Here is a 16914-nt window from a genome sequence, read left to right as displayed (position 1 = left end):
AAATGCATCAAAACAAAATGACACTGACAAGTAGACCATGTTTTCTAACACATACATTATAAATAAAGCTATGCCTCAGAAGTGGAGAACATTAAATATCCACTACAATGGTTTAGTTTTGGACAGACTCGGTTCAAATGAGGCTAATTTTAATTTAAAATGAATGCTGTATGGAGTGACCAAGAGGATATTCCTATCCTAATTCTTCAGCACCAAATATATGATGCCATTTTAAAAAAATTAATTTGGTGAACTGATTCACCATGCCTCTCTCCGCATAAACATCTCACCGTCAGCTCCACGTGTTTTTGGATAAATTTGCACTGCAGCTACAGGTCCAAAGCCGTAGTCGAAATTCATATTCTAAGCAGACAGTAACCTGTTTACATTGTTTGGCTGCTGGCTGACACTTTATTCATCCTATTTAGGACACTGTGATGCCTGGATAGATACAAAACTCCCTCCTAACATTTAGAATTTTAAATGCTCAGTGGATGAGGAGAATCCCAGCTCTCTAAACATGTAAATTGAGTTAAGGGGTTTTCAAAAAAAATGTTCAGGGGGCCCAATAGTTTGACTGTGCAGTGGATCTGTATCCATGTAGTGTAAAATGATACAATGGGAGACTACCCCAGAGAGGCTGTCTCTGGATTTATGTTGCAAGTTTAGTATATTATTAATATCTCACCCCCTCCACACAATGCCCTCGCGGTGGCTGTGGTGGGGAAGAGACGGTTGCCCACCTCTTTCTGGAATGTGTCTTTGCAAAGCAGGTGTAGAAAGAGATGCAGTGGTTTTTGTCGAGGTTCATCCCAAGCAGCTCTGTAACACAGGAGTCTGTGCTCTACGGGTTGTTCCCAGGGACGCACACCGAGAAAAATATCAACTGCTGCTGGAGGGCTATCAATTCGGTGAAAGACGCCCTTTGGTCTGCCCGAAACTTGCTGGTCTTCCAGCGCAAAGAGTTGTCCACGACCGAATGTTGCAGACTGGCAAATTCCAAGGTCCAGGACTACGTGCTGAGGGACGCACTAAAGCTTGGGGCAGCCGCAGCAAAGGCTCAATGGGGAAAGACCACTGTGTAAGGTCCCCCCCACCAAGCTGAACTGAGGGGCTGGATCCATGGGAAACCCCTTGAACTGTATCGGGAAGATTTTCGTTTGCTGTACAATGTAAAAATGTATATGGCATGACAAATGAAATGGAAGGGTTGTGAGGCAACTCACTCCTTAATTGAAGGAAACTGATATCATTTGAACTGTTTGTATTTTTTGACTTGGTGCTGTTTGAAACTGTTTTGTCTTGTATTTTTTTTTACAGATTTTTATGAATAAAGTATATTTTGGAAATTTAAAAAAAGTATATTGTTAATATAGTTAGTATATTGTAAGAATTCATGAGGAAAGGCATCATCACCCTCATCTACAAGCGGAAGGGGGAGAGGGCAGAAATCAGAATTCGCGGCCCATCTCACTGCTTAATGTTGACTACAAGATTCTGTCCAAAGTCATAGCCACTCGAGTCAAGTCTGCTCTGGAGTTGGTGGTTCATCCTGACCAGACCTGCACTGTACCCGGCAGGAAGATCTCTGATAGTCTCGCGCTACTCAGGGAATGGATTGCCTATGTATGGGACAGGAGGGTGGACACCTGCGTCATCAGCCTGGACCAGGAGAAGGCTTTTGACAGGATATCGCACACCTACATGATGGACATGCTTTCCAAAATGCGATTTGGGTATGAAATCTGCAATTGGATCAAACTGCTCTACACAAACATCAATAGAGCAGTCTTAATCAATGGGTGGGAATCAGAAAGTTTCCCGATCCAATCTGGAGTCAGACAGGGCTGTCCTCTCTCCCCTGTCTTGTTTGTTTGCTGTATTGAACCCTTTGCTGAGTCTATTAGGAAGGATGCGAGCACAAGAGGGGTGACAATCCCAGGCAGTGGAGGCACTCAGGTTAAAACCTCCCTGTACATGGACGATGTCGCAGTTTTCTGCTCGGATCTGCTGTCTGTTCGCAGACCGATGAGCATCTGCGACCAGTTTGAACTGGCCTCGGGAGCCAAAGTTAACCAAGGCAAGAGCGAAGCCATGTTCTTTGGGAACTGGGCTGACCGATCCTTTGTCCCCTTCACCGTCAGGTCAGACTACCTGAAGGTGCTGGGGATATGGTTCGGAAGGGCCGGGGCGTGCACCAAAACCTGGAAGGAGCGAGTAGCCAGGATACACCATAAGCTGAGCATGTGGGAGCAGTGATCTCTCTCCATTGTGGGTAAGAACCTGGTCATCAGATGCAAGGCACTCACGTTGTTGCTTTACGTGGCGCATGTCTGGCCCACACCCCACTCCTGCGCCGTGGCGACCACCCGAGCCATTTTCCGCTTCATCTGGGGATCCAAAATGGACCGGGTCCGGAGGGACATGATGTTCAAACCACTGGATAAGGGTGGGAAAAATGTACCCAACATCGCCCTCATCCTGATGACCACCTTCGTGTGCGGCTGCATCAAGCTGTGCATAGATCCCCACTACGCAAACACCAAGTGTCACTACGTTCTGAGGTTCTATCTGTCCCCAGTGTCGCGAAGGATGGGCCTGGTCACATTGCCGCAGAACGCTCCATCCAGTTGGACCGTGCAGTACCACCTATCCTTCGTGGAAAAGTTTCTGCGGAAAAACACCTTTGACCACCAATCCATCAGGCAGTGCTCCGCACGGAATGTCCTCAAGGCCCTAAGGGAAAAAGAGATGGTGGATCCTGTTGGATGTTTCCCCGAGCAGACCGTCAAAGTCATTTGGCAGAATGCCTCATCACCAGAACTCTCAAACAAACACCAAGATGTAGCTTGACTGGTGGTGAGAAGAGCCCTCCCTGTCAGATCCTTCCTGCACACTCGGAGTCTCACACCCTCCTCACAATGCCCTCGAGGAGGCTGTGGTGGGGAAGAGACGGTTGCCCACCTCTTTCTGGAATGTGTCTTTGCAAAGCAGGTGTGGAAAGATATGCAGTGCTTTTTGTCGAGGTTCATCCTAAGCAGCTCTGTAACACAAGAGTCTGTGCTCTATAGGCTGTTCCCAGGGACGCACACCGAGATAAACATCAACTGCTGCTGCAGGACTATCAATTCGGTGAAACACGCCCTTTGGTCTGCCCGAAACTTGCTGGTCTTGCAGCGCAAAGAGTTGTCCACGACCGAATGTGGCAGACTGGCACATTCCAAGGTCCAGAACTATATGCTGAGGGACGCACTAAAGCTTGGGGCAGCCATGGCAAAGGCTCGATAGGGAAAGACCACAGTGTAAAGTCCCGCCACCAAGGTGAACTGAGGGGCTGGATCCATGGAAAACCCCTCGAATTGTATCTAGAAAATATTTGTTTGCTGTAAAATGTACATGGCAGGTAAAATGGAATGGAAGGGTTGTGAGGCAACTCACTGCTGTATTGAAGGAAACAGATCTCCTTTGCACTCTTTGTATTGTTTGACTTGGTACTTTTTGGAACTGTTTTGTAATGTATTTTTTACAGATTTTTATGAATAAACTATATTTTGGAATTTAAAAAAAGTATATTGTTGAACAGTTCCCTCTCCTCAGGTACACTAAATTGGTCCCTGGGATGAGGGGGTTGTCCTATGATGAGAAGTTGGATAAATTGGGCCTCCACGCTGGAGTTTAGAAGAATGAGAGGCAATCTCACTGACACAAAGGTTCTGAAGGGGCTGGATAGGCTGGACACTGAGATTGTTTTTGCTAGTCGGGGAATCTAAAACATGGGGGAACAATCTCAGGATAAGGGGCCGATCATTTAGGACTGAGATGAGGAATCACAGAATCGTTACAGTGCAGAAGGAGGCCATTTGGCCCATCGTGTCTGCACTGACTCTCAAAGAGCAATTTCCTCAGTTCCATTCCCCCGCCTTCTCCCCGTAACCCTGCACATTCTTCCTTTTCATATAACAGTTCAATTCCCTTTTGAATGCTTCAATTGAACCTGCCTCCACCATATTCTCAGGCAGCGCATTCCAGACCTTAACCACTCGCTGCGTGAAAAAGTTTTTCCTCATGTCACTTTTACTTCTCTTATCAAATACTCTAAATCTGTGCCCTCTAGTTCTCGATCCTTTCACGAGTGGGAACAGTGTCTCTCCATCTACTCTGTCCAGACCCCTCATGATTTTGAATATCTCTATCAAATCACCTCTCAGCCTTCTCTTCTCCAAGGAAAAGAGTCCTAACCTCTCCAATCTATCTACATAACTGAAATTTCTCATCCCTGGAACCATTCTCATGAATCTTCTCTGTACTCTCTCCAATGCCCTCACATCTTTCCTGAAGTGTGATGCCCAGAATACTCCAGCTGAGGTCGAACTAGTGTCGTACACAAGTTCAACATAACTTCCTTGATCTTGTACTCTATGCCCCGATTAATAAAGCCCAGGATACTGTATGCTTTATTAACCGCTCTCTCAACCTGTCCTGGCACCTTCAATGACTTATGGACATATACACCTAGGTCCCTTTGCTCCTGCACCCCCTTTAGAATTGTACCCTTTATTTTTTACTGTCTCTCCATGTTCTTCCTATCAAAATGAATCACTTCACATTTCTCTGCATTGAACTTCATCTGCCACCTGTCTGCTCATTCCACCAACTTGTCTATGTCCTTTTGATGTTCTACACTATCCTCCTCACAGTTCACAATGCTTCCAAGTTTCATATCATCAGCAAACTTTGAAATTGTGCTCTTTACACCAAGGTCTAGGTCATTATTATATATCAGGAAAAGCAAGGGTCCCAACACTGATCCCTGGGGAACTCCACTACAAACCTTCCTCCAGCCCGAAAAACATCCATTAAGCAGTACTCTTTGTTTCCTGTCACTCAGCCAATTTTGTATCCATGCTGCTACCGTCCCTTTTATTCCATGAGCTACAGGTTTTCTCACAAGTCTGTTGTGTGGCACTGTATCAAACACCTTTTGAAAGTCCATGCACACCAACATTGCCCTCATCAACCCACTCTGTTACCTCCTCAAAAAACTCCAGCAAGTTAGTTAAACATGATTTTCCCTTAAGAAATCCATGCTGGCTTTCCTTAATTAACTCACAATTGTCCACATGACTATAGATTTTGTCCCAAATTATTTTTTCTAGAAGTTTTCCCACCACTGAAGTTAAACTGTCTGGCCTGGAGTTGCTCGGCTTATCTTTACACCCTTTTTTGAACAAGGGTGAAATGTTTGCAATTCTCCAGTCCTCTGGCACCACCCCCAAGTCCAAGGAAGACTGAAAACTTATAGCCAGTGTCTCTGCGATTTCCACCCTCAGTATCCTTGGATGCATCTCATCTGGTCCTGATGTTTTATCCACTTTAAGTACAGACAGCCTATTTAATATTTCCTCTATCAATTTTAAACCCCTCTTGTGTTTGACTTACTTCCTCTTTCAACATTGCCTGGGTTGCATCTTCTTCCTTGGTAAAGACAGATGCAAAGTATTCATTTCATACCTCAGCTATGCCCACTGCCTCCATGTGTAAATCCCCTTTCTGGTCTCTTACCAGCCCCACTCTTTCTTTTACCACCATTTTACGATATATCTGCCTATAGAAAATTTCGGATTTCCTTTAATTCTAGCTGCCAATCTCTTTTCATGCTCTCTCTTTGCTTCTCAATTGCTTTTTCACTTCCCCTCTGGACCTTCTATATTCAGCCTGGTTCTCAATAGTATTTTCTACCTGGCATCTGTCGTAAGCACACTTTTTCTTCTTTCTCTTAATCTCTACCTCTTTTGTCATCCAGGGAACTCTGGCTTTGTTTGCCCTACTTTTCCCCTTCGAGAGAACATACCTTGACTGTGCCCGAACTATCTCTTCTTTGAAGGTATCTCATTGTTCATCTACCGGTTTTCCTGCCAGCTTTTGACTCCAATTTATTCACCCCAGCTCCATTTTTACCCATTGAAGTTGGCCTTCCCCCAGTTAATTATTCTTACCCTGGATTGCTCTTTGTCCTTTTCCATAGTCTGCCTAAACCTTGTGGTACAATGATCACTACCACCTAAATGCTCTCCTACTGATACTTGATCCACTTGGCCCACATCATTCCCAAGAGCCAGGTCTAGCAATGTCTCCTTTCTCGTTGGGACTCGCAACATACTGTTGTAGAGAATTTACCTGAACATACTCTAGGAACTCTTGCCCCTCACTGCCCTCTACACTACTACTATCCCAGTTTATATTTGGATAATTAAAGTCCCCCATTATTATTACCCTATAATTTCTGCACCTCTCTCTAATTTCCTTGCAAATTTGTTCCTCCATGTCCTTCCCACTAGCTGATGGCCTATGGACAACACCGAGCAATGTAACTGCTCCTTTCTTGTACCTTAGCACTAGCCAAATTGATTGCGTCCTCGACCCCTCTGGGACATCCTTTTTCTCCACCACTGCAATGCTCTCCTTAATTAATACCGCCACCCCTCCCCCTTTTTTCCCTTTCCTATCTTTCCTGAAAACCTTGTATCCAGGAGTATCTAACACCCAGTCCTGCCTTTCTTTGAGCCAGGTCTCTGCTATTGCCACATCATCATATTTCCACATGGCTATCTGTGCCTGTACCTCACCAGTCTTATTAACCACACTCCATGCATTCACATACATGCACATTAACCCTGATTCAGACTTTATTACTTTCTCCCTTACTCTGACCCCACTTAATAACTTACTATTCCCTACTCTAGTGCTATCTATCTCCCCTGGAATTCTGTGCACCTTGGTATTCCTCTCTGATACTTGCTCCTGGTTCCCACACCCCTGACAAGTTGCCAGTTTTTCTTCCCTCCAATCTGAGCTCCCTCTCAGGTTCCCATCCCCCTGACAATTTAGTTTAAACCCTCCCCAACAGCACTGTGAGGATATTTGTTCCAGTCCTGCTAAGATGCAACCTATCCATCTTCTACAGTCCCACCTGCCCCAAAACAAGTCCTAATGTCTCAAAAATCTGATGCCCTCCCTCCTACACCAGTTCTCCAGCCACGTGTTCAATCACTCAATTCTCCTATTCCTCTGCTCACTTGCACGTGGAACTGGGTGTAATCCTGAGATTACTGTTTTTGAGGAGAAATTACTTCACTTAAAGGGTTGTGAATCTTTGGAATTCTCTACCCCAGAGGGTTGTGGAGGCTCCATCGTTGAATACATTTAAGGCAGGGTTAGACAGATTTGTGGTCTCTCAGGGAATCAATGGATATGGCAAGCGGGTGGAAAAGTGGAGTTGAAGCCTAAGATCAGCCATGATTGTACTGAATGGCGGAGCAGGCTTGATGGGTCTACTGCTCCTATTTCTTGTGTACAGTCTGCCTCTACATCATCACCCTATTCCTCAAAAAGCCCACCCTTAACCCACTGTCCATGGGAATACTATCCCATCTCAGGCTTCTCTTTCCTCTCTGGTCCTTAAACGTGTTGCTGTCTTCCCCTATTCCCTTACAAATCCATGCCCGTCTTTTCCGCAGCTCCACGTTTGAACTCTTTCAATCAGGTTTCCACCATTGCCACAGCCTTATTGAAGTCATAATTTACATCTTATATCACTGTGGCAAACTATCCTACTTCATCCTTTTTGATCTTTCTGCAACTTTTGACACGGTTGACCACACCATACTCCTCCAACGCCTCCCCTCCACTGTCCAGCTGGATGGCACCCCACCCCCACCTCGACTAGTTCCATTCCTATCTATCCAGGTAGCTAGAGTATTACATGCAATGCCTTCTCTTTCTGCTTCAGCACCATAACCTCTGGAATCCCCCAATGATCTATCCTTGGTGCCCTCCTATTTCTCACCTTCATGCTGACCCTCAGCAATGTGATCCTTAAAGACGTCAGATTCCACATGTATGTTGATGACACCCAGCTCTGCCTCACCACCAGATGTCTCGACCCCTCCACTGCCTTTGATTTGTCATGATGCTTGTCCAACATCCAGTACTCCCCTTAAATACTGGGAAGACCAAAGCCATTGTCTTTGATCCCTACCACAAAGTCTGTTCTCTAGCCATCGATTGTAACCCTCTCCCTGGACACTGTCTGAGGCTGAATCAGACTGTTTGCAGCCAAGGTGTCCTGTATGACCATAAGCTCAGCTTCCGACCCTAAAGCCTCTCCATCACCAAGACCCTACTCCCATCCCCAAAACATCGCCAGTCTCTACCCCGTCTCAGCTCACCAGCTGCTGAAACCCTCATCCATGCCTTTGTTACCTCTAGATTCAACTATTCAAATGCCTCCCACCTTGCACCCTCTGTAAACTGGAGGTCATCCGAAACTCTGCTGCCTGTATCCATGTCCCGTTCGCACAACACCCTTGTGCTCGCTGGCCTACGTTGGCTCCTGATCTGGCAAAGCCTCAATATAAAAATTCTCATATTTGTTCTAAAATCCCTCCACAGCTTCACCCCTGTCTTTCTCTGTAATCCCTTCAGCCCTACAAGCCTCTGAGATCTCTGCCTCCTCTAATTCTGGCCTCCTGCTTATCCCTGATCTTTTTCACTCTACCATGGGTAACCATGATTTGAGCTGTTCAGGCCTCAAGCTCTAGAATTTCCTGCCTAAATCACTTCACCTCTCTGTCCTCCTTTATGATGCTCCCCAAAATCTCCTTGACCAAACGTTTGGTCACCTGACCTAATATCTCCTTATTTGCCTTGGTGTCAGAATTTTGTTTGATAATCACTCCTGTGAAGAGTCTTGGGATGTCTTACTATGTTAAAGGTGCAATATAAATGCAAATGGTTATTGCTGGGTGTGAAATAAAAATTGGTGCACACCAATGGTAAAATTTCTCTGTAAATGCAATTTAGATAGTAATCTCAGGCACTGTCTCAAGAGAACATTGCAACTAAAACACTTAGCACTGATTATAGATTACAAACAAGTACAACACATTCACTATGAACAAAATTGAAACAATGCTGTGCTTTCTTTTTGATTCAAATCAAAGCTTAGTGCTGCCCCAAACCTTGAGCTACAGCGAGCCCTTCTGGTGGAAATTGGGTATTACCAGCACAGGCAAACTCAAGTACTATGTAAAAGTGGCACCAAAATCTTTCCCGGCTCTCAGTTGTCACAACTACCCATTTCAAAAGGCAGGTGTGTAGATTTTCTTTTTGTAACTATTTTTCTTCAATTTTAAATAACAAAATTGAATTCTAGCTTTATTTCTAGTTACAAAAAGACATTTGGAACAATATTTGTGGGTTTACTTTGAGGCCACTAATTTTCTGCGCCATGCAAGCCACTTCGGGGAGGGAAAAAAAATCACAAAGGTTAATAATTGACTAAACAGAATTATGATCAACAGTTTATTAAAGTAGTAAGACCTGACTGCGGAACTGCAAATTAAGTGCACAATCCTTGCCTTTAATAAAGGATCTGTAATATTTTCAGTAACTATGGAGTCTGCCTGCAGTTGCTTCTCTATATAGCCTTTAATGGTAACATGTTACCGAATGCTTTTATTTATCATGTGACTTCACTGCACAAAGGACAGAACTGCTTGTGTGGACCAAAACACACTGAAGTAATGCTTTCTGTTACTGAATATAAATAAATAACCACAGGTCTATGTTCTAGCAACTTTCCTTAACCATTGCTATGCCACTGATGAGCTACTATGTTGAAGTACAGTTTTACTGCCCAGGCTGCCGATGAGGTATTTTATCAACCAGTGGCAAGATTGCCATGAGAAAATCATGTTGAAGATTGGTCTGGTCATGTCTGTAATGTAACCTTTACACTTCTTTTCCTCAGTTAGCTCAAAAAATTGCTTCTGGAATTGATTTTCTGGATTTTGTTCTGGCTCAAAAAATAATATTGGGACTGAGTAAGAAAGGTGTCTCAAAATTTAAAGGTTTTTCTCTTTTTTTAAAAAAAAGTATGCAACAGACAGATTAGGTGATGTATAACAACAAAAAAAGTTAAATTAAGATAATAGAAACCGAATAGAAACAATGTGGAATAAAATAGAATGCAAAAGAAAAAGGAAGGCAGGCAAACAGAAATATGGACCATGAATTCCCTGGAGCCCAGTACATAATGTGGAAGTAAAGGGAATGGAAGAAGCCTGATGGGGCTGGAAAATTGGGCAGGACTCAGAAACATAAGTTCTTCATCCCAAAGAAGCTCCAACGGCAACTCCCGCTGGTGTCTGAGGCAGACGGAATTTCTGTTCATTCCAAGGAAGGCTCATGATGCCAAAAGTACATGGGTCCAATGGGCAAGCTTTCCCCAGTAGAATTCCCACAGCTTTAGTCTCCTAACATCCAACAATCCTAATGCTGGAGCAGGTACCCATGTCCTTGGAGGAGCACAAGTAGGGCCCACCTGGGTGGCCAAGCCTGGGCCTTGGTCTGGACATGCCAGAAAACTGCCAGAATGGGGCCAATTACAAACAGGCTTTAAAAAAAACTTCTAAACCAGTAAAACCAACTCAACCCTAGCCAGCTGTCTGACGCCACATCTTCTTCCCATTCCCTAACAGGTACACAAGTTGTACAAGGTGTCTGCCAAAGATATTTAAAATTAATCATCCCACCCTGACCCCAGATACTCTGGCAGGGTCATGTGCAAAGGTCAGTGGTGCAGCAAGATTATTTTACAGTGGCACGGGGGGTCTGTGATTTTTGACCCCAATGCAGTTTAATATTGCACAATTAAAACTATTACAGACAGTTAGAAATAAACCAATATCCACTGACAGCTATTAGTTTATAGGATACAGTTACAAATTAATGTAGCACCATTTCTTTGCATGATATATTTCTGTATATTTCAGCTTAATAAAAGATTAATTATTACCTCATGAATTGTTTGACCCAAGTTCTCCTGACACTGGAATGGCTTCCTAAATAGAGCAATAAACATTACTTAACATGGAATCATCTATTCTTTAATATATCTGTATCCTATATCACACTGATCATGATCAGGATAAAGACTCAAAAACATGAAAACTGATTTTAAACTAACCTGCCGACGGAAACAGGGCAGATTGGGGTTGGATACGCCGCCCAATTTTACGTTCGACTGAGTGTGTAAAACAGGCATCCAACCTGAATCCACCCCACAGCTCGACATTTTGAGGCTTGTTCATACTATTGTAAGGAAGTTTATAAAAACAGCTATCAGTGAAAAGAAACTGACTTAGTGGATTGTTGCTCCCCTTTCCTCTCAGTCCCTTCCATATCTGGCCCAGTTTGGATGAATTCCTTCTCTCACTGAAAGGCATTACACAGTGTTAAGTGTTGCCCTTTCAAGCTTAGGTACAAATCCACAACTGACAAAACAGAATGAAGTGCTTTTTCCTTCCTGGGTGACTGAATGCAATACTGTCATTTTTCTTTTGGGGCTTTCTTCAAATTATAGCTCAGATAGGCAAGGATGGCACTGTCTCTTTTATGTCTAGTAGCATCCTAAGTTAAATGTTTGGACCTTCCTAACCCACTCACAATCTACTGCCCAAATCATATTTGCTGAACTGTGTCAAGGACCAAAGAAAATATGAAAATGCACAAAGAAAAGCAATTGTCACTAATCTGAAATGGATCTAGTGTTGCTAAATTTTGATAGCACTTTTATAACACAACATACTTTTTAATGTATATTTTAATTTAACATACAATTTGTATTGGCACAAGATGCTTGACCACAATTTGTATGTCATCTCAGAGATGAAAAGTTACAAACGTTTTTCATTATATAAACAAATTCAGTGCTGACAGAAAAAAAACGTTAAAACCTAAATTAAGTTATTGACCTCACAAGTCAAGGTCAAAGAATTTGGATCTAATTAAATTAATAAGTAATTCTTATCCCACCTGTCTATTTTGGTTTCTACAGTGACTGTAAATTGTGCTTCACTGTTGGGCAGGTACGTAGAAGGAATGATCTCATAATTTCCTGCCGTCAGAGTGCAAAGTTGAGTCATTTCCTGTGTGTAGCGATGAGGCACACAAGTCACCACAGGCTCTAGAAGATGAGGGGATGCTTGATTCAAATTTTTACCGTTGTGTACCTGTATGAAACAAGTAAAACATCAGAAAGATCTATCAAAAATTAACAATTAAGCCGTAACTTCAGGAACTAAGAAAGAAATAGCATCTCAGTACAGGAAGAGTAAAGAAATTACCACCTCCCGGGCTGTAAACAAACAATGTGATGGGGATCAGTGGTACCAACTCCATTGGAGATAAACAAAACAAAGGTTTAAAGAAATTGCAGATTATGCAATATAGTACCGCTGCAAGTTGCCATTATGGGTTACCGAGGCTGCTGCTTTCAAATGTAAATGAAACAAAAGTAGTAGGAACAGAAGTAGTTGCACTATTATTGCCCATCAGTACACAATGGGAAAATGATGCAAAGCCACCAACAGGGAAGAACATTACAATGATTTGTATACAACACAAGGATGTTGGTTTGGCTCAGTTGGTCGTATGTTGGCCTCTGCGTTAAAGTTGTGGGTTCAAACTCCATTATAGGACTGCAGTATATTTTAAAGGCTGTCACTTTGTTGCAGTAACAATAGACTTGATCACTCATCAAATTGCTCCAGAAGTAGGCACCACTGAGCGAGAAAAGCTGCTTTGTTTATCCAGGAGTTGCAGACTCTTCTGAAAGAGCTCAGGTAGAGAAGGAACACACTTACAGACGAGCACAAGTGTCATCTTTGCATTCCAGGATAATCTTGGAGTAGTGACCAGTTTTGGCAAAGGGGATGAGGGCTAGGTAGTGCTTGATGTGGTTCACAGAGATCTGGTGATGAATGGCTAAAGTAGTTTTGACCAAGCTTTCAGTCACCCTTCCTAATTGATCCTCTTTTGGATTGGTGTCATGTTTTGTCTAATTATTCTCTCTATGAAGCACTTTGGGACATTTTCCTACATTAAGGCGCTGTACGAATGCAAGTTATTATTGATCATGGAGGTAGAAAATTAGTTGTTAATGATAAAACACATAAACTCTCGTCACGTTCAGAGCAGATATTAGAAAGTGCCAGAAGCTCATGTTAAATGGAACAAAGTGGACAATAAAAAAGTACAATGCTCACTATGTATACATACAGCTTTTAATTCAGATACATTATAAAATCAGGGCATTGAGATTTATAAAGGGGTATTCATTCATTTAAAATCAGTTAGCATTAAACAGAGTCCACTGTAAAGATTATATTTAACTACAATAAAAAATTGGCAATATTGTAATCTATTGACACTCCATAATTAAGCCCAAAAGGCAGCAATATGAATTCAAATTACTTATCAAAAATAAATTCCAATTATCAAAAAAAGGTTAGAGGTTATTTCACCCCAAAGTTCCAAGTTATTGTCCCCTTATAATATCCCATAGACTTCATTACAATTTCCTGCTGAATTATAGAAATGTTTTCCAGATGTCTATTACCCAACTCATGTTCCTGTTGTTAGAATGGCCAACATTTAGTACTTTTAGTTAAACAGTTTGGTTCACTTTAAATACAACATAAGCACTTTCAATCCAGGTCAATCAAAAATGCTTTCAATTCAGATTGCAAGGCCTTTATTCAGGCCAGTTAGATTTCCAGCGTCATTCAACACACCTGATAAACATGGAATCCTATTGGCAGAAACTGTCCATCAAAATTTTCCTGGCACAGTGTGATTTTAACATTCCTGACACCAGTGTCAGAAGGGATTGAGAATGGCAAATGTGGATTAGTGTTGTATGTTGGGAAGTTCCTGCTTCCACCTGCACTCTTTCCAATGATCCATGAATCCGTGAACTGCATTATCTCCCACTCCCCTTCAGAATTCTCCTCAAACTGGGTATGTGGGTGAGCTGCTTTCACTACACTGAGGGCAGAAAAGTATTTAATGGATTACAGTTTTTGATACGATCATGAAGATTGTTTCACAATACTTGGTGCAAAATATTATTAAAGGGGGAAAAAGTAACTTGAAGAGTAAATACATATCCTACATTAATCCGAGCATTTTGTAAAAATATAAAAAATTACATTTCCTAAATAGTCGTCCATAGAACCATTCAAGCTTTCTCTTCTCCAGCATAATAGTGGAATAATCCACGATTACAAAAGCAAAATATTGCAGATGCTGGGAATCTGAAACAAAAACAGAACATGCTGGAAATACTCAACAGGTCAGGCAGCATGTATGGGAGAGAAAGATCTGAAACATTAACTCTGTTTTTCTCTCCAGAGATGCTGCCTGACCTGCTGAGTATTTCCAGCATGTTCTGTTTTTGTTTCAGATTCCCAGCATCTGCAATATTTTGCTTTTGTAATAGTGAAAGCTGCTCAGATAGCATCTGTTTCTCATTAATGACATTAAATGAGGCTCTTATTGTGCTTGATTGATTTTGCATTCACCAGCTCTAAGAACACAAAATCAATCCCTACAACTCATTTCTAAAAATAAATTGCATTCCTTATCTTTGTGTATTTATGCTTCTAAAACTCACCCACTGAACAAAAAACAATGTCTCCATCTCACCTGTGTCACATCTTCAAGCCTGATTCTCTCTGTTCTTACCTTAATGAAATTTTAGATGTTGAAAAAGCACGCAATAGAAAATGTCCATCTTCATCTTTCATGAAAGTACTGGGGATGACAAGATAGTAGCCAGGTGTTAGATCACAATGCAGTTTCACTTCCCTGTCATACGTATGGCATTCTGTTGAAATGGTTGGTGCTTTGGCAACAGTTTTCTGCAAGTTAAATCGTTTCTTCTCCACCTAAAATTTCACACAGGGAACAGAAGAAAACAAATGGTAGGTTGAAAGGCAAAAACCAAACAGAATTATCCATTCTCTTTCTCAGCAAAAGGAATAATTAAGGCCATACCCTACACATTGGCATACAGGGTCATCTCCTAATTAGACTGGATTTCTAGGAACATAGGAACTTCTTTCTGGTTTCAGGAAGTAATGAAAGAAGCTTCTGCTTCGTGTTTCTATTCATAATAGTGAATTCTACATATAAACATTTCCTATTTACACCGTTACAAGTTTAGGGTCTTGTCTTAGAGATTTTCTCAGGTACAGCGGTGCTTGTCACCACTGCAATGCAGTAAATAAAAATGAATGGCACAAAACCAATGTTTTATATATTATCCATTACACTTATAAATATTTAATTCCTGCTTGAGCCATTTGGTTTGAGCTACACGTACCTTCCATATATGTAGTCCTATTGCTCGGTAACGTTTCTGTTGGAGGACATCAGTGGTGGGCCCTTCTTCAGTATCATGACAATGCACAGCAGCATTCTCTGACCAACAAGCCTTGCCATTTCTGCTGCTGAAATCCTGTTTTTTTTGTAAAATGGCGACAACTACTTCACCTGGATCCAGAATTCTCAGCCAGAATTTGGGGTTACTACAGAAACTGCTGTTGTTACGGCAACCACCTGCAGACTGACCTTGGACCCATTCTCCTGAAAGCTGCAGTGTATGGCACAAACTTTTACCTAAACAAACAAAGCAAAATTCTAACTACAAACATTGTTACCTGTACATTATGTAACAAATAAAGAGAGACCTCTAATGATTTTGCCAGTCAAGTTCATCCTGATACAGAACATACTTTGTTCAGTAGCAGCCAGGCATCGCTACTGATATCTCACTCACTGAATACTACTGTGCAAACTTACAAATTGCATGGCAGTACCGACACAGAAGTGATAATGTCTGACTGTTCATTTAGTGCCGATTTAAAATGTCAAAATATGTACACACATTAAAGTAGTAGTGCTTGTAGAGAATAGTAAAACTCAAAGAACATACATTTTATACAACAATTTCAATTTACCTTGCATTTTAACACAAAAAAAAAATCCCTTCCTTGCTATCTCAAAAAGGGTTTTACAGCCAATGGATTATTTCTGAAGTGCAGTCACTTACGTAAGCAACAGCAAAGTTGAAACAGCAAATGGCAGCCCAGATAATGTATTTTTGGTGTTGTTGCAGGACAAAGGAATGTCAGCCAATAATCATAGAATCCTACAGCAAAGTCGACCATTCAGCTCATGGTGCCTCTTTCGAAGAACCATATCATTAGTCCTACTCCCCTGCTCTTTTCCCATAGCCCTACAAATGTATCCTTTCCAAGTATATGACCAATTTCCATTTGAAAGTTACTTATGAATCTGCTTCCACCACCCTTTCAGGTAGTGCGTTCCAGATCATAATAGATTACTTGTAAAAAAATTCTCATCTCCCTTTTGTTCTTTTGCCAATTATCTTAACTTTGTGCCCTTTGGTTACCGACCCTCCTGCCAGTGGAAACACTTACTCCTCATTTAGTCACTGCTGCTATGAATACGACCAGCAAATTCATAATTTTGAAAACTATTATTAAATCTCCACTTAACATTCTCTGCTGCAAGGAGAACAATCCCAATTTCTCATCACTCCATATAACTGAAGTCCCTCAGCCCTGGCATCATTGTAGTAAATCCCCTCTGCACCCTCTCCAAGGCCTTGACATAATTTCAGGAGCCACCCTGACCATCCTTGGTTATAAGGACATGGAAATAGTGTGGTGGGTTTGGGCAGCTGTGTTATCCTAATGTTGATATTCCACGGGAAAGTGTCATTTGGACGTCCGCATAACTTCCCAGCCTACACTCCAGTGTAGTTTTCAGTTATTTATCCACCCATATAAAACTTGGGACCAGGGCTTCTAAATGCATTTAAAGCGTTTGCTGGTAGAATTCATTGTAGCATTTGAGGCTATATTTTTATTTCTTCATGTTTCCACTTAAGTTACTCAGGAGGCTTAATGTCAAGTGTTCTGGCACTTCATTTTGAGATTGAGGCTTCCTGATAGGAATATCCCTTTACTTATGTTTTTGGTG

At 41.9% G+C, this 16914-nt stretch overlaps 1 protein-coding gene across 4 annotated transcripts in view; it reads right to left on the bottom strand.

Annotated features, from left to right (window-relative positions):
- The window catches only part of capn10 (calpain 10), a 66026-nt gene that overhangs the window by 12387 nt on the left and 36725 nt on the right, over positions 1-16914 (bottom strand). For 3 of the 4 annotated variants that reach the window (XM_068042359.1, XM_068042362.1, XM_068042360.1), the window contains 6 exons: positions 15230-15525; positions 14590-14792; positions 13638-13890; positions 11878-12074; positions 11030-11154; positions 10859-10904 (listed from right to left, as the gene is read on the bottom strand). In XM_068042359.1, the coding sequence (XP_067898460.1) occupies positions 10859-10904; positions 11030-11154; positions 11878-12074; positions 13638-13890; positions 14590-14792; positions 15230-15525 (1120 nt within the window). The remainder of the gene's footprint in view (positions 1-10858; positions 10905-11029; positions 11155-11877; positions 12075-13637; positions 13891-14589; positions 14793-15229; positions 15526-16914) is intronic. The other variant, XM_068042361.1, reaches the window with a different exon arrangement.

The sequence above is a fragment of the Heterodontus francisci genome, chromosome 11, assembly GCF_036365525.1.
Source record: "Heterodontus francisci isolate sHetFra1 chromosome 11, sHetFra1.hap1, whole genome shotgun sequence".
NCBI lineage: Eukaryota > Metazoa > Chordata > Chondrichthyes > Heterodontiformes > Heterodontidae > Heterodontus > Heterodontus francisci.
Note: the sequence above shows the minus strand (reverse complement) of the source record. Positions and strands in the feature narration are given on the sequence as shown.